Here is a 26,141-nt window from a genome sequence, read left to right as displayed (position 1 = left end):
CACCATTCCAGTAGAAAGAATGCTTTCGGAGATGCTTCCAAGTTCGCTGACAGATGGTGTATTCATCATACCTTTCTCTAGAAATAGTGGATAGAAATGTAGAAGTTTCAGTGAAGTTAAAATGTTTTGCAAGCACAGCCATGATCTTTGAATTGATAGTTAAAAAGTTGAAAGTAGCAAAAAAAAACTATGCTATTTTAGACAAATATGAAGCCTATAAAACCTGTAGAATTTGAGGAGAAGAGAGTATTTAACCATATTACATCATGGTGACAAATAATAATCTAAATCTTGGATACCCAAGCAGGATCAAACCCACTTGACTCAAAATGTGTATACCATAAACAATAACAAACATAACAAGAGTGTCGCCCTACAGTGTCCTAGATTACCATGAGACACAAGTGAAGTCATAGTTGCAACTCTGAATAAAGTTAGAACATGTTATGCTACATTCCTCATTCCATGGACAAATGAACACAAAGATGTAAGCATCCTGAAGAATGAAATTCTTACCTGCAACTTCATAATTCCATCATGTTGTACTCAGTTGTCACATTGCTTCTTTAGCACCAGATTTAGGACGTCCAGATTTTCCCTTATATTAAACTGAAATATGTCAAATTTTTGTGTGATGAGGAGCTTCTATAGCTGCAATTTTTTCATACATCATTGACTCAAATAATATGGGAAACTTGATGTCTCATAAGGCCATGTTTTCACCACCACTGTATACCGCTTCAGAGTTTGTTGGCAACAGTCAACCTTAGTGGCATCTTTACTCTTCTTAGCTTTCAACCTGGAGATTCCGATTAGGCTTGTAACCAAATCGTCTCATACTCATTGTAATCTCATCCAAGAGAGTATAAATCTCTTCAAACTGTGGGTGTGATTTATCCTCCACAAGGAATTTGTGCATATTTCCATCCAATTCAATAATGCTATAACCAGCTGACTTTCTGTGTTGCTTTCCTTTCATCAGTCTCCAAACATTCACAACAGAAGCCCACCTCCCTGATGAAGCATACACATTGGAAAGAATAACAAGGTTTCCTGAATTCCAAGGCTCGAGTTTATATAGGAATTCAGCAGCAATTTCTGCTAATTGGACGTCTCGATGAAAGCTGCAAGCACCTAGTAGAGCACCCCATATAACTGAGTCTGGCTCCATTGGCATACTAGTTATCAGACTGTAGGCTTCTTTTATATATCCAGCACGCCCTAATAGATCAACCATGCAACCATAGTGTTCCAATTTAGGAGTAATGCGAAAGTCCTTTTCCATGGAATCAAAGATAATCTGTCCCTCATCTACAAGTCCTCCATGAGTACAAGCCAAAAGAACACCTACCAGTGTAATGTCATCAGGGCTAATTCCTCTTGCCTATCGTCAACGAACAGTTTGTTAATAGTATCACAAACGAAAGCCCAAATAGAATAAAAGAATTGCAGTAGAAACAATAAGATAGGACAGATATTTGTCGAAAAACACTTAGATTGCTTCTTACAAAATAGGAAAAGAGCCAATCAATTATATTACCTTAAGAGCTTTATTTCACAGGTTTTTTTGACGTATGTTTTGCATGTTCATCACAATATTCGAGCAAGTTATATAGTATACCCCTTAAAAACAGACAGGGTAAAACAGAGTAAGGTTATTTTGATGCATATCATTCTTTAAAAAATTCATTTGGTGCATATCAGCATGCAACAATTGGGATAATAATTGGAATATATGCATTTATAAACAACGTAAGTAATCAGGGATAGAAGGAACAATGAGGTTAATCAACAAAAAAATAGTTTGAGAGATAGAAACAGCTGCAAAATTATACTTTGTTGCACTTGAAAAAGGCATGGACTTTTGATCTAAATAAAGGTTAATCTATGTTGTGTACCTGCATTTCCTGGAAAAGCTCCAGACTTTCGTGCCACTTCCCGTGCACCGCCAGTCCCATGATCATCGTGTTATAAGAACACAAATTTCTGATCACACCCATTTCATCAAACACCTTCTTGGCATGCTCGATGTCGCCACATTTTGCGAACATTTCTAGCAGAGCATTGCACACAAATACGTTGCGAAGCATCCCGTTGTTCCGTACATATGCCTCAATTTTCATTCCCAGTTCCATCGCCCCAAGATGCGCGCAGGCCGGCAGCACGCTTGCAAGCGTCACCTCGTTAGGCTTCACCTCTCCTTCCTCCCACATCCTCGAGAATACATTGATAGCCTCCTCGTACCGCGAATTCTGGGTGTACCCCGAGACCATTGACGTCCAGGAGATGACATTCCTGAACGGCATCGCGTCGAACAACTCCCTGGCCTTGTCCAGATCACCGTACCGGGAGTAGCCCCGGATCATGGAGTTCCATAGGGCGACGTCGCGCGTGGGCATTTCGTCGAACACGCGGCGGGCGGAGTCGAGGAGGCCGGACTTGGCGTAGAGGTCGAGGAGGGCGGTGGCGACGAATGCGTCGAAAGGGAAGCCGGAGAGGAGGAAACGAGCGTGGATGGCGCGGCCGTGGCCGGGGCGGGCAAAGGCAGCGCAGGCAGAGAAGAGGAATACGAAGGTGTGCGGGTTTGGAGAGCGGCGCATGCTGGCGAAGAGCTCGGCGCAGGGTTCGAATGAGGCGCCGCCGCCGCCGCCGCGGGCGTAGGCCTGGAAGAGCTTGTTGTAGAGGAAGGTGGAGGGTGGGCTGGGGTGGGAGAGAAGGAGGGCGTGAGCGTAGCGGAGGTTGGGGCTGGGGAGGTGGATAAGCTGGAGGACGAGCGCCTGGATGTCGTCGACGCCATTGCGGAGGACGAAGCCATGAATCTGCTTGATCTGGTTCATCTGAACCAGGCCAAGCCTGTTGCCTGTCTCGCCCCAAACACACATCTCTCTGGAATTGATCACCTCTAATTTATAGTAGCGCCTTAAGAATTTGAATTCGTGCAATAATATTATTAAAAGGATTTAATTTTCCAATTTTTATTTTCAATATAACTATTTCACATTTATAATGAGACCAAATCAAGATTTGGTGGGCTCTCAGGAACAGGGAGGCTTTGCAACCTCCACCACAAACTGAGATATCGCGCGCCACCTTTCTCGATCTTTTCCCCCAAATCTTTCCATTTCCTCGTTTCGATCCGCCATTGTCAATCCTACAGACGTAGTGCATAAGCAAGTAGCAACTGTAGCAAAATGCTTGCTTCTGCCGCCTTGAATCCGAGTTGCTCCTTCTCCCGACCCCGTTGGCCTTCTGACTTGATTCGCATTCATTCCTCGACTCCGGCAGTTGCTGCCTCCTTCGGATCTCACCCCCGCTCTGCCTCACGCAGCTTCCGCGTCAGAAGTGCCGCCACTAAGCCTGCGAAATCTCCTGGTACGCTCCATCAAGTTCCAATCCGCATGGTCTATTTTATCAAGTTGGTGACTTGTTACTGCGCCTTGTTTGGACGCAGCCGAAGAAGACTGGAAGATCAAGCGCGATGTTCTACTTCAGAAGAGGGTATCTGTCTTTTCTGCCCTAATCCATCTTTATTATTCCCTTTGACCGATAAAATACAATTTTATCCTGGGTTTAAGATGATTAAAATCATCGATCTACTGCGAGACGCGTCTAGGGTTTCCCCGATGGCGTAGTTTGTTTGCGATCAGTAGTAGATAATAAGGATGAAATCTTTGATGAAAAATACCACAATCTTGTCAAAAAGGTCATTTTTTCCCCTTCTTTCTCTGCAAAGATCTTAATTTGCATCTCGGATGAAGTATATGTGGTGACATTCACGTACTTATTCAAACCACCTCAATGTTTAATTGTATGATTTTTGCAGGTTCGCAGTGTTGATGTAAAGGAAGCCTTGCGTCTTCAAAAGGAAAACAATTTCGTTATTTTGGATGTCCGGCCTGAAGCAGAGTTTAAGGAGGTATGCTTTGTTACTCAAACTGCAACCTACAGTTAATTTTATCTTATAAAAAGCATGGTTCATAATGCAAACGTGTGTGCCATGTCCCATGAGGAATTAGGTGGTTGATTCTTTTTCATTGATGTTTTCTATCATATTGGTGTTACTTGTAGTGTTGTTCAAATCCTTGGACCTATGGAAATTCAGAAAAGGAATAGCCTTTCCACAATACCTTGATCATGTCTTCCTCCACAATTAAGTGAACTGTAGGAGAAGACTGTAATTGTGATTCCCATTAAGTTGCTTTCTTGTTTAAAAGTCGAAATGAGATGGTTTAAATTTTGGCTTTGATTGGCTGGTTCATATTTTGCGTGACATTACATGAATAGTTTCTACTCTTAAACATATCCTTGTTTGACTGCTTCATTAACAATAAGATCCATATAAGCATATCACTACTAGATCGTTTACTGACAGCCTGACTACTTATTGATATCGCAAAACAGCTTAGGAGAGGCAGCATAGTGATGATTACAGTTTTAACTGTTGTGGAAGCATAAATTGATGTTTCTATTTGAAATCGTCAAATCTTCAGAAAGCAATTATTATCTTCACCATGTTTCTGAGTAGTCTTATGCTGAAATCTTCGTCTTTCTATGATTTTGAATCTCATTCCCTTAATGACTCTTCAATTTCTTTAGGCTCATCCACCAGGTGCTATCAATGTACAAATATACAGGCTTATTAAGGAATGGACAGCATGGGATATTGCTCGGCGTGCTGCTTTTGCTTTCTTTGGCATTTTCGCTGGCACAGAAGAGAACCCTGAGTTTATGCAGAGTAATCTCTTGCCCTACACACAAACAGTCTTCCTAGTGAACATTTGCGAAATTGCTGATGAATGTTCTGTTAGCAAACAGGTGTGGAGTCCAAACTTGATAAAGATGCAAAAATCATAGTAGCATGTTCCACTGGAGGCACCATGAAGCCATCACAAAGTCTTCCAGAAGGTCAGCAATCCAGGTAACTTGCCATCATCAACAAATCAACTTTATTCATTTTAAAATTGCACAAAAATATGAGGAGCCCAACCTATGAATTTGTAGATATTAGGAAAACTACTGCAGGAGATAACAACCAACGACGGACAAACATAAAAATCAGCTTATCTATTTTTCTTTTTCTTGATTGCTAGTGTTTCAAGAGGCTTGCAATTTGCTCATGCAAGATTACAGAGCCAAGGCTTGTAGTTGAACTTGTAGTATGGTAAAATTTGTGATTCTTGATAATAGCAATTTATTTCCCTCTACAGGTCCTTAATAGCAGCATATTTGTTGGTGCTAAATGGTTACAAAAATGTATTTCACCTAGAGGGAGGGCTCTACAATTGGTTCAAAGAAGGCTTACCATCCGAAGCAGAGCAAGAATGAGTCCAAAGTGTAAAATTCTGCGTACCCTATGGTTTTTTTCGTTTCATGAAAGATTGTAGTTAGACATATTAATCAATTCTCAATGGTGAAATCTCAAAGGCAGCTCATCGTGTAATCTTCTAATTGGTGATTGTTATAACTTATATGAAAAGATCCTAAGCACTCTCGAAGATGCTGCAGACTTTGATAAAGTTGTGTTAATTTGTGCTGTGGTTGGATGAATCAAATACCTCGTTGATTATTCACGATGGAAGTCATTTAGGATTACATATACATATGCTGTTCTATGAATGAGAACTAAGCAGATTCATGAAGAAGATTCAAAGTTTTCCACTCAAACACTATACAGACTAATCTGTTTGAAGCATTGATTAGATGCAGTGCTCTTCTTCCGCCATGAGAAGGAGATTATTGCAGCAAATGTTCGAGTTTGCGTTGCAGATTTGCAGGTGGGTTTATTCACTCAGAGGCCAAAACTCCCACCACTGTGGATTGGTGCACAAGAACTGATCGGAAGGCCAGTTGGTGGTGGTGAAGCAAGGCTGCGGCTCGTCCGTCGATATCAAGGAGGAGTTCGCCGGTTGACCGCCTTCGCACAGGCCGTGCTCAACCTCTTTAACCCCATCTCTGTTGCTTCCCTCCTCTGCTTTCTCCATCATTTCAGATAGCTCCCGCGCCTGCCAAGCATTATAGGAAATGACGAGAAATGTGGTGGTTGCGGGGAATGACACAGAAAGGTGAGTTTTTCACCTGCTGCAGGAGGAGCTGCTTCTCCTTCTTGAGGCCGTCGAAGCTGGAGACCAGAGCGTCGTACTCCAGGCCTTACTCGGCCTTGAGCTTGCGGTACTCCCGCTCGAGCTGCTTCGCCTTCCACCGCGCCCGCTTGTTCTGAAACCAGATGGCCACCTGCCGGGGTTGCAGTCCGAGCTCGCCGGCGAGCCGCAGCTTCTGCCGCGGCTCCAGCTTGGTCTGCGTCTCGAACATGGTCTCCAGCGACTTGATCTGCTCCTGGCTGAACCGCTTCCTCCGTCGCTCCCCGTCCTTGCTCTCCTCCGCCTCCATCCAGCTGCAGCAATCGCCTTCCTCCGCCACCGACTGCTCCTCGCTCTCCATTCCTGATCCCACTACTCCCAGCGGCAGAGCAAAGCAGCCGAAGCTCCAAATTTACTTCTTTTCAAATCCTGGCAGCTGGTTGAGGTGGATCGCGAGCCGCGTTGTCAATGGCGGTGATGGAACCTGATAACCAATGGCAGCTGCTGGCGTGGGGACTCACCTTTCGCCCATCTCTTTCCTGGCCTCCTCTGCGCTTGTTTCTTAGCGGCGTCCATGGCCGTCTCTCCATGGGTGAGCGCCACGGCGTATGCTGTCGCGGGGAGGGAGGAGATCGCCGTGTCGTGTCCCAGCGGCATTAATGGAGAGCGTGACGTCACGCGTGTGACAGACAGCGTGGCGGGTGGATACAAGCGACAGGGAACCGAGAATCAATCGAAAGTTGACGCGTAGGGGGAAGCGAATGTGGACGTGTCGGTGGATTGGTGGTAGACGTGGCAGGAGGCGGGCCGCGACGCGGCTGTCCACGTCAACCGTTTTGGTGCGTAGGAAAGACCCGAGACGTGGCCGGCTGAACAACCGCCTCGCTTTTATTATTTCATGGTAATTTTAAAACTAAAATTTTATTTATTTTTCTAGAGTTTTCGAGCACTTCTCTTAAAAATTATATTTATGTCAATTAATAATTTAATAATATTTATAATTAAATATTTTTACAATTGTTTTGAGACATTAAGTGGGACCAGGACGGCAGATGAGCAAGGCAAATTAAGTTTTTGGTTTGTGCAAGCTTAATTTAATAAGGCAAACTAAATTTAAAATGAAATAAAGCTATTGAGATGACTATTAAGTTTGATTTTATTTTATTTATTTATAAATTTGATAAATATTTTATTAATGAACATGATTTAGTATTACTAAGTTGAATATCAAATTCGCCCATAAAACTTTTGTTTATTTCATTTATAGGCCTTGGTGGAAATACTCAAGCTCTTATTTTGTTAAAGAATTCCAGGGTCCAATTGGATATTTTTAAAACTCGTGGGGCAATCTGAAAAGCATGTGGCGTCGTCAGCCGTCGGCGTCCACAGTCGTGAGTTTACTTGACCACGCCACGGCAGCAGGTCAAAATCCTAGTTTAGCGGCGGGAGAGCAATCTAGGGATGGCCGTCTTGTCAGTGGGCCCCGCGACATGGGGTCGTGTGTATGCTTGCGTGTCCACTTTGCCTTCCTTCTCTTTTCGTTTTCTCTTTGCGTTTCGTTTATGGATTTGGGCCAAAATGTGAAGAAGATCACATTATTGGGCCATAATTCCGGCCCAATTAAGAAAAAAAACAAAAAAGAACGCTCCTACATCTTGAAATGTTTATATCATAATTTAACATAGTGCATCATTATTTAAATAAAAAAATGATCAATAAATTTTTCCATGTGTAATCTATAAGTAATGACATGATATGCTTCTCTTTTATCATTTTTGTGCTATACACACACACCCTAGGGAACAAAAGAAGAAAGGCACTATATATTTTTAAATAATATATGACAAAAAATATATATATATTATTTAAACCATACCACACTCATAATTAAATAATCAATATGACATGAAAGGATAAAATATAGAGTATTTCGAATGCTAGCCAAACACATACCCATGATGTATATTCTATTGAAATCTATGAAAAAGTGAGAAAAGAAACTCTTAAAACTCATGATGTGAAACTTTGGAGATTGAAGTTTTTTTTGGTCTCTTCCCCCTTCATAGGTCTCAAACACTAGTTACACTTAAAAGCCTTAATTAACAAGCAAATTTTGCAACCCTATAGTTGCCTTGCTTAGTCAATGAAAAAGCTTTGTGTTAGTCCCATTTTCCAAAAGAGCTTAAATTATGTAATATGAACAAATAGAATACAAATCTAAACATTAAAGATTATTAATGCACAATGTAGGATTAATATGATGATGATGATGATGATGATACAAGAGAATCTACTTCCTTTATGTATAGTTCTCAATGTTTCATCTACTTTTCACCTAACAATTGATAGACCATAGCAATCATCAATCAATCATTCCTTAACAAAATGCCCTTATTCCATGGAACAAGATTTTCTAGGTCATCAACCAAAGTCACATTAGTATCAAATCTAAAGTTATTATTTAAAAATTTATATTAAGTCTAATTAAAATTACAAATAATTTCCTTCTACAAAGGAAGTGAAGAATAAAAATAATCAATATTGGTAAGAATCAACAGAAACACCATAAAATCAACCACTTGGCATAGTTCCCAATGCAATCTCTTCCTTGAAAAGAAAACTCATTGACGTATGCTCATGCTCAAAACCCTATGAAGTCAAACATGAGCAAGCCTCGATCCTCACAAAAGTACTTAGAACTCCTCCATGTAAAATTAATAAACACTACTTTGTATTTGACTTCTAATTACCCACTGAAAGCAACAAGAAAGAGAAAACTACTAGATATCTTTATGATCATAGATGTTGTATCAGATGACATCAACCTGATGCAACTGATATATCAGTGAAAGGAAGAAGAAGAAGCAATTAAGTTACCTTACAAAAGATGGCAGCAAACTGCAGCAACTGCTGATGTGATCCAATGGCAGTGTGAGGGACTTGGATTTGAAAGCTCTCTTCTTTTTGTTGATAATATATATTATAAGTATTGTTATAACCTGTAATCCTCCTCACACGAGCCAAGAACTGAGGAACACCACTGTCGCACGTGTTTCCATCTCCATGCAATATGTGTGGATTAATGGCAACAGAGCACTGCGGCGACAAGAGGTCCTCGAAGATATCTGATTAATTGGTTCGTTGAGTAAATGTGTGTGCGTGCAGAGGGAAAACAGTAAAGAAAAGAAGATGCCGTGACCTTCTTGGAATTTGGAGGTCAAGATGCATGTTCAGACATCTTCTTCAGATGTTTAATTGAATAGAAAGAGAGAGAGAGAGGAAGAACAGTGATCTTACCAGTGTTTTTAGGGTTCCTCTTTTCCAGCTCCTTGCTTTTTAGTTTATGCTAATTACTAAGAGGAAAAGGAAGAAATCAAGCGTAGGCAAGAGAAAAGAATTAGAAAAGGAAGATCTGAAACCTAAAAAACCGTAAGGAACGCAAGAAAGACCTGCAGGGAAGAGAAGGAAAGAGGGGAGAAAGCCCTCTTTTTTAGTGTAATGATGAAGGCCTTTTAGCCCTCATGTCAGAGTGATCAGAGAAAGAAGAAGAAGAAGAAGGAGAAAGAATATTTATATGTCTCTGATCATGCACATCACGACCACCATCATCACCCCAATCATCGACAAAAAAAATATATAATCAAAAAACTAAAGGCGGAAGAAAAGGAAAACATCACCAGCAGGTTAACTGGAGAGCTGTGTACATGTGCGCGCATGCATGGAAGCCAAGGTTGAGGGGAATGAAGCCTGGTCCGAGATCCCGCCGGCAGAGATGAATGAGATCGATCCCCTGCGTGGCCTCGAGCCAGACAACATTCCCCACAAAGAGAGAGCTTCGTGTGGCCGCGGCAGGAGTCGCCCATGAGTCCCGGCTGGTTTCAAGGGGAGAGAGGGGGGGGGCCGTGATGATGGAGGAAATGATTACGGAGAAAGGAGCAAACTAAATAGCAGTGGGACTGTGGAGGAAGAGAGAAGAAGACAAGGAGGTGGATGGAAAAGTAAAGAGAAGGAAGAGAAAGAGAGAAAGAGAGAGAGAGAGCAGCAGCAGCAGTAAAAGACAGAGGAGGAGGCAAAAGCTACAGCTGGTGTTGTCCTCGCAACGAGTCAGAAATGACCACGAAACCATGCAAACAGCTGCACCTGCTCCTGCGCACGTGATCAGTGAGCATGCCATACCAACTTAAACCGATTCAAATCGAACCGAATCAAATAAAATCGAATCGAATTGTATTACGGAGTGACCGAATAATCAAAATTTTGACGGATCTTGTTAAAGTCTCAAGCCTAGTTCTTCCATCTTTTCGGTTCGATCAAGCTTTCTTATTTTCTTTTCTGCAAAAGGTAGAATCCGCCACCTTAGCGGCCATCGGTTTCACGACCATTTGTGAGGAAATAAATCGAGAAACTACAGTTGGTCACAATGCAGGAGAGTATTGCCTGACTTCGTTAGGATTCGAATCCTTGTCCTCTTCTGTAACTCTGCTGCGTCGTAATCAACTCAGCTATGCCCCGAGAACAAAAACAAGATACGCTTTCTTACTTTCACAAATATTTCCACTCGAGTCCAGACACAATCATTAATTATCGAAATCAACTTCTCCAACTGCCAACATTCTATCATAAATGAATATTCAACTTTGCGATCTTTATTTTTAGAATTTATGTTTATTTTTATTTATTTATTTGTTGAACATTAAAACATTCATTCAGAAACATATCGTGAATTGACGGGTCTCTGACGGCTGGTACATGTCAGCATTTAATCACCTATTCATTTTGAATTCCACATTAATTAGCTTTGAATTCATGCATGGATTTCATTTCATTTTCATTTTCATCTTTCATTTTCGCATGTACGTGGAACAATTTTGGAGTGAAATAAAACTATATAATGCGAAATAATTAGAAAGATTATAATTTGAATTTCATTAGAAATAAATATTCTAGAGATCAATTTCATTAATATATATAGTCGAGTATCTGAATCCGAATTAAATACAAGATGTGGAAATTAAATGTAGGGGCGATTTGGTAAATTGCTCTAGTTGAAAGGCTTGGAAATAAAATGGTGAATTGGTAATTATAAATTTAAAAAAAAAATTAAGGAAAAACATGGAGTACGACTTGACATGCAGCAAGACCGAGACTAAAGATCTCTATCCATCAATTGTAAATAGTCTCACGTGTCGATTTTGTCTACATGAATAATTTTGGAAAAATAACATTTTCTTTTTTAAAATAATAAAGTATGCTTATGTCCTGAAATGTTTGTCAAGTTATAATTTAATTTAATATATTAGGATTTGTAAGGCGAGTTTATTATTTATAGTTAAATAAAAAAATATAAAATTTGGTTCGACTCCAATTAAATCAAATTAATTATTCAATTTGTTTATTATTTGATTTACATCATGGCTCAATTCAATTTGATTTGTCAAATGGACCTGCGGCCCAATAAGGCCCAAAACATAGAAGCCCATCAGTATTTGGGCTGGATAAAAGACTTCATTTTTAATATGATATATCTGAGTAAATTATTTATTTTTATAAAAAAATGAACAAAAAATCTCATATTCCATCACGAATTATTTTAGAATATTGATGAAAAAAAACCTCTTATTTTAAAATACTGTCTAACTCAAAAACTAAGATCCTTCTTAGCTATTAAATTTAAGCACCGCGAAAACAAGGCTATTGTACACAAGTGAAAGGCAAAAAGGTGGGAGCAAGATGAACATGCACGTACAAGAACGTGGTCACAAATGGAGTGGAGGCCTTGGGTATGGTTGCATTAGTCAGTGTAAAGTAGATTTATTGAAGTGGGCAAAGATTAAATTTTAATAAAATTGAGATAATGTCCTCTTCCGTAGTAGTCAATTACAGTTTTTCGATTTACCTTCTCATATATGGTCATGGAACCGATTATATGTGGAGCCGTTGGGCTGATGAATTCCACCTTTTGCTTAAAAAGAGAGTGAAAGTTTAGATGCAATTTGATGGTCATAGTTAATTAATCTCGGAGGTAGATGACTTTCCTTTTGGTTGGTCTACTAGATAAATTTGAAAGTGTGAATCGCAATGTTACCCAACAGTCAACTTTATTCAAAAATTTGAGCACGATGGGTGCATTTCTAACGGCATCAATTTAAGTTGGGTTCATCGGATTGATCCGCCCCACCAAATAATTAAACGGACTAGGTTAAAATTTTATCAATCCATTTTTAAGATGAGTTTAAATGAGCTGATCCGTGTGAGTCGACCAGTGGCGAACTTGAGTTTGCTCATGAATTGAAAAAAATTATTTTCAAAAAATTTAAAATTAATTAAATGAAAAAAGTTCAATGACTAATAGACTTGATCCATCTAAATCATAATCTAAATTTAAAAATTTTAATTTCATCAGTTTAAACTATAATTCAAACTTAAAATTTTTAATATTTTCTATACTTTTTTAATTTTTAACAGGCGCGTAGGCTGATCCACCTAACTCGCAATCCACCTTGAGTTTAATTGAGTTGAAGATTTCTTAACTCGCCATCTTGATGTGTCGACCCATCTCATCCCGTCATATGATAAATTTCTGACAGGTTGATCTGTCCTATATGGATTGATCAATTTAACATTTCTATGCATTTTTTAGTTTCTTGAGAATAAAAAAAAATGATAATCCCAGTAGCCACATCTCTAGGGGTGGTCGGCTCGGTCCCACGGAAGTTTCCCACCGACCACCAGGGTAAATCGGGAAGCGCATACGGCGGCCAATCCAGATGCCCAGCATCCTTTGATTGCGTTCCCCATTTGGAGGAAAATTCCTGCAAATACGCCGTAGCTAGGGATCGAACCGCGGGACCCTGAGTTACAATCCGGATGTCCTACCGTTGCAAATCCGGATGTCCCTGAGTTTCTTGAGAATCAAACCCTGACTAAGGAGAGGATCGCCATAATATTCTTCCATTGATTAATAGCAATAGGAGTTAGTACTAACTCACCTTTGCTTAAACTCTCAACAATATGATTGTTTCTAATTCAAACTCAAACTCATCAAAGTTAACCAAGTAAAGTTTAGAAAGTAAAATGGAAAATCTCCCTTAATTAATGGCGTTGCGTTTACCCTACTCCTTCCTTTTCCTCTCCTCTCATTCTTATCAACAACCAAATATCTCCCTGTAATTCCATTCCACCTACTCCTCTCCCTCTCCCTCTCCCTCTCCCTTTCCCTTTCCCTCCCCTTTCCTTTCCGTTCCTTTCCTTTCCTATAACCAGAACATTCGACGGCATAATAAAGACTCATCATTCTCTCATGCCATCCTTCGCGTCGTGGCAACCAGCCGCTCTCAGCATCGCCATGGCTTCCCTCCTCTGTATCCTCCTCCTCCTCCTCCTCCTCCTCCTCCTTCTCCTTTCAATTCATAAAAATGATCTCTTTCCATTTATTTTGGTTCTAATTCTTCTACCTTGACATGTCCGCAGAAAGAAACAGAGCAGGGGAAAAAAGTATTCATGGGGGCGCACCTCCACCTGCTGCTCCTGCGCAGGGGAGAAGGAGAAGGAGGAGGAGGAGGAGGAGGAGGAGAGGGATTGGGAGGAATACGGAAAGGGTGGATCGGGATACGGGTGGGGGCAGAGGGGGAGGAGCGAAGGCGGTTCGAGGTGCCGGTGGAGCACCTGAGCCACCCGCTGTTCGCGGAGCTGCTGAAGGCGGCGGAGGAGGAGTATGGCTTCCGCCACCAGGGCGCCATCACCATTCCCTGCGCCGTCGACCACTTCCGCCGCGTCCAGACCATCATCCACCGCGATTGTAACTTCCACCACCACTTCCACCTCTGTTTCCGGCCATCGCCGTCGGCGAAGCCGTAATCAGTTGAGACTATTTTACTTTTAAAAGTCTAAAGTGTTTTCTTTATTCTCAAATCCCATATTTTCCCCCCTTTTATTAAAAAAAGAAAATCCGTTTTAGGCAATACTTTACTTTACTGCTTTCTAAATTCTATCCACTGAAAGATCGTCGCTTTTTCTTAATTTTCACAATAATATTTCTTTTCTTTATCGACAAAGTAATTAGATTAATCACTTCCAACAATATTATTATAGTCCTTCTCCAATGAATACATAGAAAAATTAATTAACAAATACATTTATTCATTATTTTTTATCTACCAAATATTCATCCTTGTTTATCTATTCCTTCCTTGGAACATTAAAACCATGAAATAGTTTATGAATATATGAACAAAATATCATCATAAAGAATAAATAAAACCATGAAAAATAAACTTTGGCTTCTATCTAATTTGTGTGGCATAGTGTTGCACTATTTTTGCGACCACGAAAATATAAAAGAGTGAGAAATATGTATTTATATTTAATACGTGTGTATAATATAAGTCCTAGATTGTGGGAGATGCCTACACAAATTTTAATTACTTATTCCCTGTCTAAATAAAATAAAGAATATTTATTATTTCTTATAGTAGTCTAAATTAGGCAAAAAAAAATCTAGGATGACGATGTTCCTCATGAAGGAATACATCAGTTTAAGAGACATCGGTATACTAATTTTATAGACGTTATATACATATATATAGGCATAAACATACTGTTCTAGTTATCGTAAGTGTATCGGTTCGATAAACATAAGCGTAACGATGCCCGATAAACAAACTAAATCGGGAAGTCTACAACGATTTAAGGTGACTCAGATGATTTTGAATTTGACTAGCTTCGTCCGACATATGTCCTCAAGGATGTAGACCAAAGTAGCAAGAACCAAACTATGCGATTTCCGGGGACGAAACAGGGCTGCTTGTGGCCACTGCTTCTTGTGTTTGTTGTCGAGTCCTCCATGGAAGAAAACAACAGCTCGAACACACATTGATGGATGCTTTGTCCTCGAGTGAGCAAGATTTTGAAGTGGGGAGACCACAAAGAGGTTTTGCTATGCAAATCCAACATTGGAAAAACAAGAGAATTTTAGTAAATTGATCGGTTAGATATGCGATAATAGAGTTGCGACAAATGGCAAGGTATTCGAGTGTTGGCCGGAGTAAAATATCGCACGGCAAACCTACCAGCAAGCATAGTTTGTTCATAATAATGATTAGCAAAAGTGTCTACACTAAAAAAAATGATAATCCCAGTAGCCACATCTCTGAGGGTGGCCGGCCCGGTCCCACGGAAGTTTCCCACCGACCACCAGGATAAAACGAGAAACGCATACGATAGCCAATCCAAATGCCCAACATCCTTTGATTGTGTTCCCCATTTGGAAGAAAATTCCTGCAAATACGCCGTAGCTGGAGATCGAACCGTGGGTCCCTGAGTTACAACCCGGATGTCCTACCATTACACCATTAACCCAGAGACAGCAAAAGTGTCTACACTAGGCAACACATCAAGAAGCAAGTATTTAGTCTAATGAGAAACATGTGAATCAAACCTACTCATAAGTATAATCTATTCATAATTATGATGATTAATAATAGTAACATTAGTTCATACAAAATTTAGTCTAATTAGTTTAAGACTAAATTCCTTCAAATGGTTCCATTGTTAGTCTTTCTTTCTTTCTTTCATTGAAAATTTTGTCTTATGTAAATTCTATACAACAAGTAGTTATTGTGGCACATATGAACAAATAAACACCAAGGCAGAAAAAGAGAGGGAGGGCACATTTCAAAGTGAAGGGAGGAATCAGTGACAGTAAAACATCATCAGATGTTGCAAAATCTACCGACGGCGTGTGTTTGCGCTGCGTACGGTGACCCCGTGTAGATATCGGGTGTATCCGAGGAAATTAAACTTGCTATCCTCGGGTCGAATCCAGCTTTTCAGAACTGAATAAGTTGTCGGCGGAAGGTTCAATTCCTAAACAGATATAGTTGAGTTACACTCTGAATGGAAGATGCAATCAGTCACCTGGATAGAAAGTATAGGTATAAGAGGATCATTAGTACCTGAGCTAGTTCCTTTGCGGAGATAGCTCGGTTCCCCTCCTGCTCGAAGTGCTCAAAACCTGTACTAGCCATTTGTTCCCACCCATCCAAGGCCTCGAGGTGATGGGGGCTGATCGCAGCAGCACAGAATTCCGCAAAGTCCATCCTTCTATATGAGAGTGGCTCCAACTGGAGGTTAAATTGTACTCATTAGTGTGTCAGTTACTGAAGAGGATGGCAAGGCCACAAGAAATGGCATTATTTATAAGCATATAAATGAGTCTGAGACGAGGTGAACACTACCAAAGGAAAAAATGATGTTTTTGACATGCCAATGGTCTACACTGTTTTTTCTCAATGAAAGTTAGCACTATCTTATGAATTCAGTAATGCTTGCTGGTAATGGTGGTGATACATGAAAGAAACTTAGCAACTGCAAAAAAAAAAAAAAAAAAAAAAAAAAGGGCAGAACGAATTCCTCACCACGTTCAAGATATCGGTAACCTTACTCTCCTTCATCGCTTCTGTCTCATTCTCTAATAATGCCTGCACTAGGATGCGCATAGAAGAAACAGGAGCAACTGAGAAATCATATTCAAGATGCTTGGCAAATAAATTCAATCAGACTGACCATTCGAAAGTTGTCAAATGATACATGACCGTCTTTGTTTGGTACCAATAACTTAAACTGCAATCTTAGATAAAACAGCTGCTCCTCAGTTAGGGCTTTGGCTAGTGCCTGAAAGTTGTAAGGTAACCGAAACTCATTAAACAAGTTGGAAAGAGTATACAATTATCGTTTAAATTCTGTAAGATGATGTAAGACAGCCTTTGAGGTTTCAGAAAGGGAATGATGAACTGACAAACACAAAAGAAAAGTATGGCAAGGAAAATTGAGCCTTGGTTCTCAGAGTTGCTTCTAATGCAACATAAGAACACTACCTTAAGAACTACTTCCCGACCTGCAATCTTAAGGCATTGTAAATTTGATTAGAAAAGTACACCATTTGTCATAGGATGTATGCCCAAATTGAATACAATGGGTAAACTGTTGACCAAGTACCAAGTTTGTGTTTGTGGTACTATTGCCTTGAGATATGGTAGAAAAAAAACATTTTCATTCTTTTAACAATCAAGTTTTAAATTATATTCTTAATTGGGAGAGATTGATAAAAAAATGAAAGTCAAATTGAATCATTACCAACATGAAATAGACTAAAATGAGTGTTATTTGCTAACATGACTTTGTTCTGTGTTCATTCATTTCTACCACATTACTCAACAAAAGCATAGTAGCTATTGAAAATAGAGAAATATGATATCGTAAATTCTATATAGTTACTTCCTTCTCTCTATATAAAGCAAATGAACAAGCAAAGGAGAACCTTATTGAATCATTAGTTCTTATCAAAATATACCTTCAATGCAGCACGTCTTAAAGGTGTGGCATGGAGATATGACTTCACTAACTTAAATATTAGTATATCCAAAGGAATTTGATGGTGCTCATCTCGCAACCAAGCATGTGCTATAACCAGAAAAGAAGAGTAAAATTTTCAGATAGTAACCATAGTCATATAGCCCAATCATCATGATAAGCATAAATAAGTAAATAAAACAGTTTAAAAGCTACAAATATAAGTTAAACAAACTATTGATTTAATATCTAAGAAAATGGTAGATGTTAAATATGGGAAGTATAAAATAGTTATTCCAGAGCTCCATATCAGAAAAGGACAACTAGTGGCAAAGCTATCTAAAAGAAGTACAAAATAATCACAATAAGAGATGATTATTTTAATGGAAACTTACTCAAAGATTGGGCAGCCGTCATTCTTTTTCTATAATCCTTGTTCAGAAGTCTTTTAACAAAATCCTTAGCTTCTGGGGATACATCAGGCCAAGGTGAATCCATAAAGTTTGGATCAGCTTTCAACACAGCACGGAAAATTCCTGACTCCGTCCGTGCCCAAAAAGGCCTACTACCACATAACAAGATATATGTTATAACACCAATACTCCAAATATCTGCCTCTGTGCTATATGATCTATGTAGAACTTCAGGAGCAACATAGTATGCACTTCCCACGATATCATTTAGTCTTTCATCTGCACATTATAAAGAACTTGTACATGAGCATCAAGAGTCAAGTGATGAAAAAGACTAGGGTATGGCGAAACTAGAGGTACAAGATTGGCTGGGGGCAAACATACTAACGGCTAAGAGAAAACAAGTAGGCCAATGGATTTATTCATCATGTGGCCTGAAGAATCTTGTTTAAGATAAACTTCATCACATGTGAACATATTTATTCTACCTGATTTGTGAGAAGTTTATTTATATAAAATTGATGACTGAGTTAATATTATGGGTGAACTAGTAATTGAAACATTCAAAAGCATAGCATAAAAAACAACTAATCAAACAACTGCTCAAAAAGGATTGAATGCCAAACAAAACCCTGCAAGGGTTAAGTGCAATACACCTAAAAAGAGTGAGTTTTTTTTTAAGCAGTCCTCTTGCTTTACTTGAGGGCTGATAAAACTGCAATAATGAGAATTTTTAGACATCACCTTTCTGACTAGAGATTGACCTTTAGATTGCATGATGCAAGTTTCATATGGTGGTGAAGTTGAATTATTGGGAAACCTGTCTCTGTATCGTTGGTTTCAATCATAAGCACCCATTCAAATGTAGGACAACTGCAGGGATGAAATGCAAAAGAGAGCTGACAAGCTCACTAAACCCAATCTTAAGGTTAGTAGTCTCAGACTAACACAAACCACTCTTGAAAATGAAATGGCACAAAGAATATGAATCATATGACTGAATGTAGCCTCAAACCACTAACATTGTGCGGAGAAAACTGAACAAACTATTACATAATTGTGAGACTACAAAATATGCAACCACAAAGTTTGTTTGTACTAAATAAAATAACAATCCTAATCAAGGATAGTATGTAAAATTTGACATGACTGTTTGAAGATGCTGAGTATTTTGTAGTCAAAGTCATGACTGCAATCTGAAATGTACGAACACAATTATCGAGTTGGAAAAGGTCCCCAAATAGTTGGGGAAAATATCAATTGATGATGGTAATGATTTATCAAGTTGGCAGAGTACCAGTTCAATGAGCCAACAAAAATCAAGTCTCATCCCACTAGATGGGATTATATAGATCCTCCTCAGACATTGAACTATATCCCCTAGTATATCATCATCTATATTTATATCAGATCAATGAGATTCAAAATTTAAGCATGCATTTACTAGATTGACAGGGTACTTGCTGTATGTGATCCATATTGGGTTCTCCTACTGAGAAATCAATTGAAATACTGATTTTTGAAACTTTAAGTGTTGCTATTAAGGAATCATGTGTTATAGATCTTAAATTTCATGACTCTTAGCTCTTACACTTAACTGAATTGTTCATTTAGTTGAAATTTTGCTTTCCTACTGCTGAATACTTTTTATCTTGATGTTATGATTAGACTTACTTGAGATTTTCTCCTTCCCCTTTATCTATTAGCATCGCTTAAATTAAGGTTATCAATGAATGTGTATTTCAAGCAATTATCTGATCCAATGAGTTTCTTAGAGCTGATGGGTACTAGAAGTTGTTACAATTTGAAGTATAATTGAAGAGTGATATGATCAAACCAGTAACTATTATACAAATTTTACAATTCCAAAGCCAACTAAAGAATCATGTCAAAGGATCTTCTAGAAAAATCTGAAGCAGTTCAAATTGATGTCTTCATGTTATCAAATAAAATATGAATCTTTCCAAGTACCAAAGTTAAAATAGGAGTGTCACACCTAGAAATATGATAAACCACGTTGGAAACTGCATACTCGAATCCAAGTCCTCAAAATCATTTGTTACTCTTGATCATTCAATTTTTGCCAAACTTTAATAGATTCTTGTTAATGTAACAATTGCCCCCAGGGCGTAGCACAGACAATGGGCGCATGGTATTGCTGGCGTAATGGTCAAGAGTCGATTCCAAGAGGCGATGATCTGGGTCGATCCCGCCATAAGCCTAATGCCTGTGTATCTGTATGAACCTTCCTCCATATCCGTGGGGCCGGCTCTAAGAGGGTCGTTGAGGTAGCAGATCTACCTTTTTTTTGTTAATGCAACAATTCTTACATGATCTTTTCATAAAATAATAAAAGCTGACAAGGGGAAATTCTATGCTTCATCACAACAAAAAATTGTAAAGTCCCTAAGATAATATTCAGAAAATAGTAGGTTGAATGCTACTTTTAGAAATCTTCAGTGGAAAGGGTAAAAAATCACCAGGAAAGCACCAACAACAAAATAGCAGAATATCTGCATGTTTAATGCCATTAACTTAATAAGAAAGTATGCGATTAAACGACTCAATGAGACCATGTAAGTAGACAATGCTCACCTGGTTTGACAAAATCAGAAAGACCAAAATCAATCAACTTCATCTGAGAATTTTCTTCTTTGTTGGCGAAAAGAAAATTCTGTTATTAAATACAGAGAAGAAAAATTGACAGGAGTTACGAATATGTTGGAAAAGAAATAAGCAGCAGTGCTCTCTACATTGCTCCTGTAAAATTAGAGACATATAGTAATATCAAGTATATATATTGAATCTAAGCTCTCTATGCTACAAACCTCTGGCTTTAAATCACGATGCACAACACCTTGAAGATGACAAAAGGCAACTACTCTCAGAATCTGAACAACTATAGCTTTTGCATCCTCCTCTGTGTACCTTCCACCCCTTGAGAGCACAAGGAAAAAAGAATAAATAAATGATACTTTCCAAATTCAAAGAATAAATTAGTTATCAACTATGGTCAATATCATAACATTTTTACCTGGATAAAATTTTTTCTAATAATTCACCACCCTCACATAATCTGCAAAAAGGAGAAACATACTGTTGAGTTCCTAATTACAAGAATTATTTTTTTAAAAATGCACTGCCCCATCACCTAGATAAAGTGTTCCTTTTCTAATGTATGGGGAATGTTTTATTATGTTTTTTAATCAGGGTACAAAGTGATACATAAAGGGGCATACAGGTAGGATAACTATAGACAAAAAGATTTGAATAAAATGATACCATCAAGCAACGTGTAACAGATATCAAAATGTAGAAGCACTTTTATCCATTGTTCAACTAACAAAAGTTAATCAAGACATACTCCATGACTACGTAGACGTTAAGTGCATCCTCACATGCATCATGAAACTTGACAAGATTTTTATGGCCGGACAAAGCTTTTAGAATGGTGATCTCCCTACGAACATCTTCAATTGATATTGGAGTTGTCATCTGTAATAATAAAAAAAAGTTGTTGAAGTTTTCAAGACACCCATTCCAAAGTTAAAATCCAGTGCCTATAATATTGTGTTGATCTGAAAAATTCAGAGTCACCCTAATTTCAAATGCACTTAAACCTTAGTTCATAACCAACCCATCAAATATAGAAAGTCAATATAAGGTTTGAATGACTTCAATGTGTGAGGAACTAATGTTCCAGAATTGAAGTTGCACTGCATGAAGAAGAAGCCAAAAATAAGAAGCCCCTCAAAAGCAGTATACTAACCAACATGATAAGAATAACACTTAATGCAAGTTAGAAATCTACCATGTCAGTGTTTCAGTCTTTAAATGGAACAATACTATTCGGTATTATGCCAACATTCTGAAATATGGCTCCAGTAGTAAATTGAAGGCAAAAAGAGGAAAGAGATGAAGAAAAATTAGACAAGACAACTATATAGTTAACTTTAATATTTGCTTTCCATATGAAATGCTACGATTTTGACATTATCTTGCGTAGAGACAAATTTCAAAAAAAAATACCATTAACTTAATTTTGCAGGTCAAGGGGTGCCGAAGATCGACATGAAATGGAACTCGTCGATACAACAACACTGGAAACATTGTCTTGGTGCCGAATAATATCAAGTTTTGCTAATTTATCGAAACGATACATTTCAATCATTTTGACAACACGGTGAGAGATTTTAATGTTGAACCATGTACCTGTTGTAGCGTGATTCCGGCTGGGATTGCTCGCGTCGGAGGAACGATCACGACGAACAGAAAGTTCCTCAGGTTTCCACAAACCAAATCCTCCTTGGTGTTCTTCTTCTTCTCCGGCAACGTCTCTGGAACGAATCCACAACACCGGTTCTCCTTCTCTTCGACTTGGATGCAACCTCCCACATTCCAGGTAAGTTTCTCTCACCCTTATATAGGGAAATCAGGGAGACGAAGGCGTCTCCTTCTGTTTCAGAAGATGAAGGGGCGACGCCCCTTCATCTCTGAACGTCCAACATCTCCCACTCGTCCAAGTCAATCCATAAAGGTAAATGATCACAAAGATCATTCAGAGGTATTTAGTCACGTAGACCAAATAAAATCGGAGTACACGGTCACATAGACTATAAGAACAACCAATTCATACGTAGGAAAATAGTTCGTGCGATAGCAAGCACATTGAGCATTCCTTGCTAAGAAAGTTGTTACACCTTACATAGCTGCTCATAAAGCGATCAATGCTAAAAGAGTTGTTACACCCAACTTAGCCGCACCCTAAATAGTACATAACTATTTTCTGATGACGCACAATCATTTATTTGATGGCTCACAGCCATCATCCAGGTGGCACCTAGCCGTTCTCCAGTGATACATAAATCACTCTTCTAGTGGTACATAACCATTTCCTGGACTCATTATGTCTTGTTATTTACCTAGATTAAATAATATTTATTTACATCAATATGAACATCTCTAATCCCTCAATTTGACCATCATGTCAAGAGCATATTTCATATCTCTAATATTCACAATCATTTCCATACATAACAAAAATGGGTTAACCAATGAATATTCTCAAAAAGATGTAAATATATTTAATCTTCCTTTTTAGCTTGAATTCATTCATTTTAATCAGTCGCTTTCCTAGTCATGTTCCATAGACCGAATCATCCATAATCATAGGTTTACATGCTAAAGTAGCAAACCCTGATTAAAATTTCAAGTAGACAGCTAAATAATCACTTAAGGTAAATGCTGAGATCAACATATAATCTCATAGGGCTCACATAGTATAGAAGCAGGGATCCATTCTCCTACTACCCTAATTGTCGCCTTAGCATATATGGTATAAATCACATGCTACAATGTTATTTTCTTTACGAAAAAGAACGCATGTTTTTCTCAAATCAACATCGTACAAATTTTAATTAAGACATTCCCAATATTTTAATCCTGAATCCAACACATGAATTCTAATCTGGCTACTAACAGGTTTAGTAAATGGTGGGATCATTACTTCGATCATCAAACTTTAAATGATCTCATCTTGATTCACTTATCAAGGCGACCCCAACTTATAGTAATGTAACAATTTTACAGCTACATAAGCTGAACTATAAGTACCAGTCTTATCTCTATTCATACATAATAAATAGAGATGATTGTCCATGTGAGAGGACTAATTACTACCTGCAACATGCTCACCGAGATCTTATCTCAAAAATGTAACTTTTCACATACACTGAATAAATTATGATATTTTATGCAATCCTTATACGGCCTTGAGATCTTATCTCAAGAATGTAACTTTTCACATTCATAGCCTTGAGATGATTTGGCATGAGCTCATTAGAGGACCTAAGTCTGTCATACTCACTCACCAACACCACCAAAGAGTTTCTATAACTCCCCTAATTCAGACCATGCCAAGCTTTGAAATTTTAGACATTGTAGGTCCATCAGCAAATTTTAGCCAAAACTCATTGATGGTCATAAAAACCTCAGAATCACTTCAAACTAGGATCATTACACTCCTGTGAGCCTCCTGAGTGTGATCATGTCCCCAAATCTGAATTCCACTGCCTAGATTTAGAGCGTAGATTTTTGAAATCTTTACAGTCTTGAAACAATTTGACATAACTTATTAGAGGACCAAGCATGTTATACTCACTAACCAACATCGTCAAAGGGTTCTTAAGACTTCCTTAATTCCTGTCAAGTTTTTAAAATTATGAACATTGTAATTCCATCGGCAAGTTTTTGGTCAAAACTCATTGATGACCTTAGGCACCTAATCAACACTTCAAACTAAGTTCATTGCACTTCTTGCATCTTCCTGAGTGTGACCATGTTATCAAATTTATATTCCACAACCTAGATAGAGAGCTATGAGTTTTTCAAATCTTCACAATCTTAAGACAATTTGATATGAACTCATTAAAGGGTCTAGGCCTATCATACTTACTCACTAACACTATCAAAAGTTCCTGAGACTCTCCTTTCAGACCATGTCAAAATTTTGAAATTCTAAACACTAGACATTGTAGGGTCATCAACGAATTTTAGTCAAAACTCACTAATGACCTTAAGCACCTCTGCAACACTTCAAACCATTTTCATTGCACTCATTGCATCCTCCTAAGTGTAACCATGCCCTAATTATAGGATGTTTTGTCATGAACTCATCATAGGACCTAGGCCAGTGAAACTCACCAACACCACCAAAGGATTCCTATAACTCTCTTGGTTCAGACCATATCAAGATTTTGAAATTTGGGACACTACAGGGTCATGGCGTTAGGCACCTCAAAAACATTTTAAATTGAGCTTATTGCACTTCTTGCAACTTTTTGAGTGTAATCATGCCCTCATACATGAATTGGGTAACTAAGATTAGGGTAAGTTTAAGGTACCTTAGAAACACTTCAAATCAAACTCATTGCATTACAAATATACATTTTTGACATTCAATTGACGCGTACTACTAGAGTCCACAGATGTAGCACAAAAAGTTTAGCAGTCAACTGTCCATGTAGTGACTGTCCACATTAACAATAGAATGTTGTTGCATCATCAATCGACTTCTAATAAAGGAATGTAATGGAAAATAAGTATGTGTTTTAATAAATATGAAACTTGGGTACATAATTTGGGAATTTATGAAAGTTGGCTACATGGTTCAGTAAATTATTGAAGATGTAGTAATAAAAATAAGAGTTTCTATGTGCCCCAAGAGCAAACTCTTCTTTGACTCTTGTCATGGAGTGCATAGTTTAAATGCCACGCGGTTAAGAAAAATTATTTATACCTTGTGTACCACAACACATCGCTGAAGAAATTGATGTTAAAAATTAAGGTAAAACCATTAAAAAAAAAACAAAATGTTGAAATTTACTATTCGTTAAACGATCAACTCGTCAAAAAAGCACCTTTTACATACAAACGCACCTTAGCTTTGGATATAATCTTGACGGCGACAAGCTGACCCTTGATCTCCCCTTTCTTGGCCATAGCCGAGCACGTGTGCCCAAAGTGCCCCCTTCCGACCTCCTTCCCAAGCTCATACTTCGCCCCGAAGTTCTTCCCATACCCGAAATTCTTATCCAGAGGTGCCTCCTCTTCTCCCGTCTCATCCTCTGGGATCGGCCCCTCCTTCGGCTTCCGCGGGCCCAGCCGCTTCACGAGGGCGGCCCGTATGTGCTTCGCTGGCGACGGCGGCGGGAAAGGCCGCAGGAACCTCCTCGGCGTGGACCTAGCGGGGGAAGGCGAAACACCTGCGGGAAGCGGACTGGTGGACCCGTGCGGGTAAGGGCTGGGCCAGGCGGAAGGCGCAGTACTGGTCAAGGAGTGGGAAGGGGTGGTGGCGCCCGTCCGACTCTTTAGACCCGGGGTCAAGGGCGCAGGACTACCTGCTACTTCTCCGTCCTTTCCCTGGCTCCGCTTGCCGGCGTCGCCATCTTCGAGGACAGATACGTTCTTGCCGTAGCATATCCCCATAGAGATCCTCCCTCCTTGCTTCCCCTTCTTCCAACCTCCTCTCCTCGCTCGATTTCGATCGAGGATGAAGAAGAAGAGAAAGAGAGGGGGGCGTCAAAGTGGCGGCACCGCGGCAGCTGAACAAGACGAGAAAGGTCGTGCGTGGCATTAATTAATAAATGACCTCGCGGCGTGGACCCAAGCGGTAATTTTACATCTTAAAGGGACCAAATGGTAAGAATGCGCCAAGGCGGCGAAGAAAAAGGAGGGGCCAGTTTTGCTTTTCATACCTTTTCCCGATCATTTTTACATCTGCTGCCGATCGAAGCGCAGGCAA

General features: G+C 39.1%; 3 protein-coding genes and 2 pseudogenes across 3 annotated transcripts; 2 read left to right on the top strand and 3 right to left on the bottom strand.

The window, feature by feature from the left end:
- Positions 1-628: 628 nt before the first annotated feature.
- LOC141814896 (pentatricopeptide repeat-containing protein At5g08510-like) lies at positions 629-2,837 on the bottom strand. The gene is made up of 2 exons (XM_074702850.1): positions 1,899-2,837; positions 629-1,384 (listed from the first exon to the last, which is right to left on the bottom strand). Exons 1-2 carry the CDS (start codon positions 2,835-2,837, stop codon positions 788-790), a joined length of 1,536 nt encoding a protein of 511 aa, XP_074558951.1. The 3' UTR covers positions 629-787.
- Positions 2,838-3,087: 250 nt separating this feature from the next.
- Positions 3,088-5,572, top strand: LOC141814735 (rhodanese-like domain-containing protein 14, chloroplastic). The gene is made up of 6 exons (XM_074702681.1): positions 3,088-3,372; positions 3,452-3,498; positions 3,824-3,916; positions 4,597-4,735; positions 4,816-4,918; positions 5,208-5,572. Exons 1-6 carry the CDS (start codon positions 3,192-3,194, stop codon positions 5,323-5,325), a joined length of 681 nt encoding a protein of 226 aa, XP_074558782.1. The 5' UTR covers positions 3,088-3,191; the 3' UTR covers positions 5,326-5,572.
- On the bottom strand, positions 5,544-6,682 carry LOC141814734 (uncharacterized; annotated as a pseudogene).
- Positions 6,683-13,247: 6,565 nt separating this feature from the next.
- On the top strand, positions 13,248-13,988 carry LOC141815225 (uncharacterized; annotated as a pseudogene).
- A 1,584-nt stretch (positions 13,989-15,572) lies between these two features.
- LOC141814733 (CDPK-related kinase 3-like) lies at positions 15,573-25,946 on the bottom strand. The gene is made up of 11 exons (XM_074702680.1): positions 25,277-25,946; positions 21,204-21,334; positions 20,874-20,915; positions 20,668-20,776; positions 20,435-20,513; positions 17,822-18,118; positions 17,428-17,537; positions 16,641-16,748; positions 16,493-16,555; positions 16,031-16,198; positions 15,573-15,941 (listed from the first exon to the last, which is right to left on the bottom strand). Exons 1-11 carry the CDS (start codon positions 25,823-25,825, stop codon positions 15,804-15,806), a joined length of 1,794 nt encoding a protein of 597 aa, XP_074558781.1. The 5' UTR covers positions 25,826-25,946; the 3' UTR covers positions 15,573-15,803.
- Positions 25,947-26,141: the final 195 nt, after the last annotated feature.

This window comes from Curcuma longa, chromosome 21, assembly GCF_044706935.1.
Source record: "Curcuma longa cultivar G26 ecotype Majalengka, Jawa Barat chromosome 21, ITB_CL_G26_1.1, whole genome shotgun sequence".
Lineage (NCBI taxonomy): Eukaryota > Viridiplantae > Streptophyta > Magnoliopsida > Zingiberales > Zingiberaceae > Curcuma > Curcuma longa.
This window is presented reverse-complemented; position numbering and strand designations above follow the sequence as displayed.

Coding starts and splice junctions, on each gene's coding strand:
- LOC141814733 (XM_074702680.1), bottom strand. CDS start 25,825: ATGGGGATATGCTACGGCAAGAACGTATCTGTCCTCGAAGATGGCGAC. Junction 20,916..21,203: donor AACGTCTACGTAGTCATGGA/GTATGTCTTGAT, acceptor TCCTTTTTGCAG/ATTATGTGAGGGTGGTGAAT. Junction 20,777..20,873: donor TTAGAAAAAATTTTATCCAG/GTAAAAATGTTA, acceptor TGTGCTCTCAAG/GGGTGGAAGGTACACAGAGG.
- LOC141814735 (XM_074702681.1), top strand. CDS start 3,192: ATGCTTGCTTCTGCCGCCTTGAATCCGAGTTGCTCCTTCTCCCGACCC. Junction 4,736..4,815: donor GAACCCTGAGTTTATGCAGA/GTAATCTCTTGC, acceptor GTTAGCAAACAG/GTGTGGAGTCCAAACTTGAT. Junction 4,919..5,207: donor CCAGAAGGTCAGCAATCCAG/GTAACTTGCCAT, acceptor TTCCCTCTACAG/GTCCTTAATAGCAGCATATT.
- LOC141814896 (XM_074702850.1), bottom strand. CDS start 2,837: ATGAACCAGATCAAGCAGATTCATGGCTTCGTCCTCCGCAATGGCGTC. Junction 1,385..1,898: donor AGCTTTTCCAGGAAATGCAG/GTACACAACATA, acceptor CGTTGACGATAG/GCAAGAGGAATTAGCCCTGA.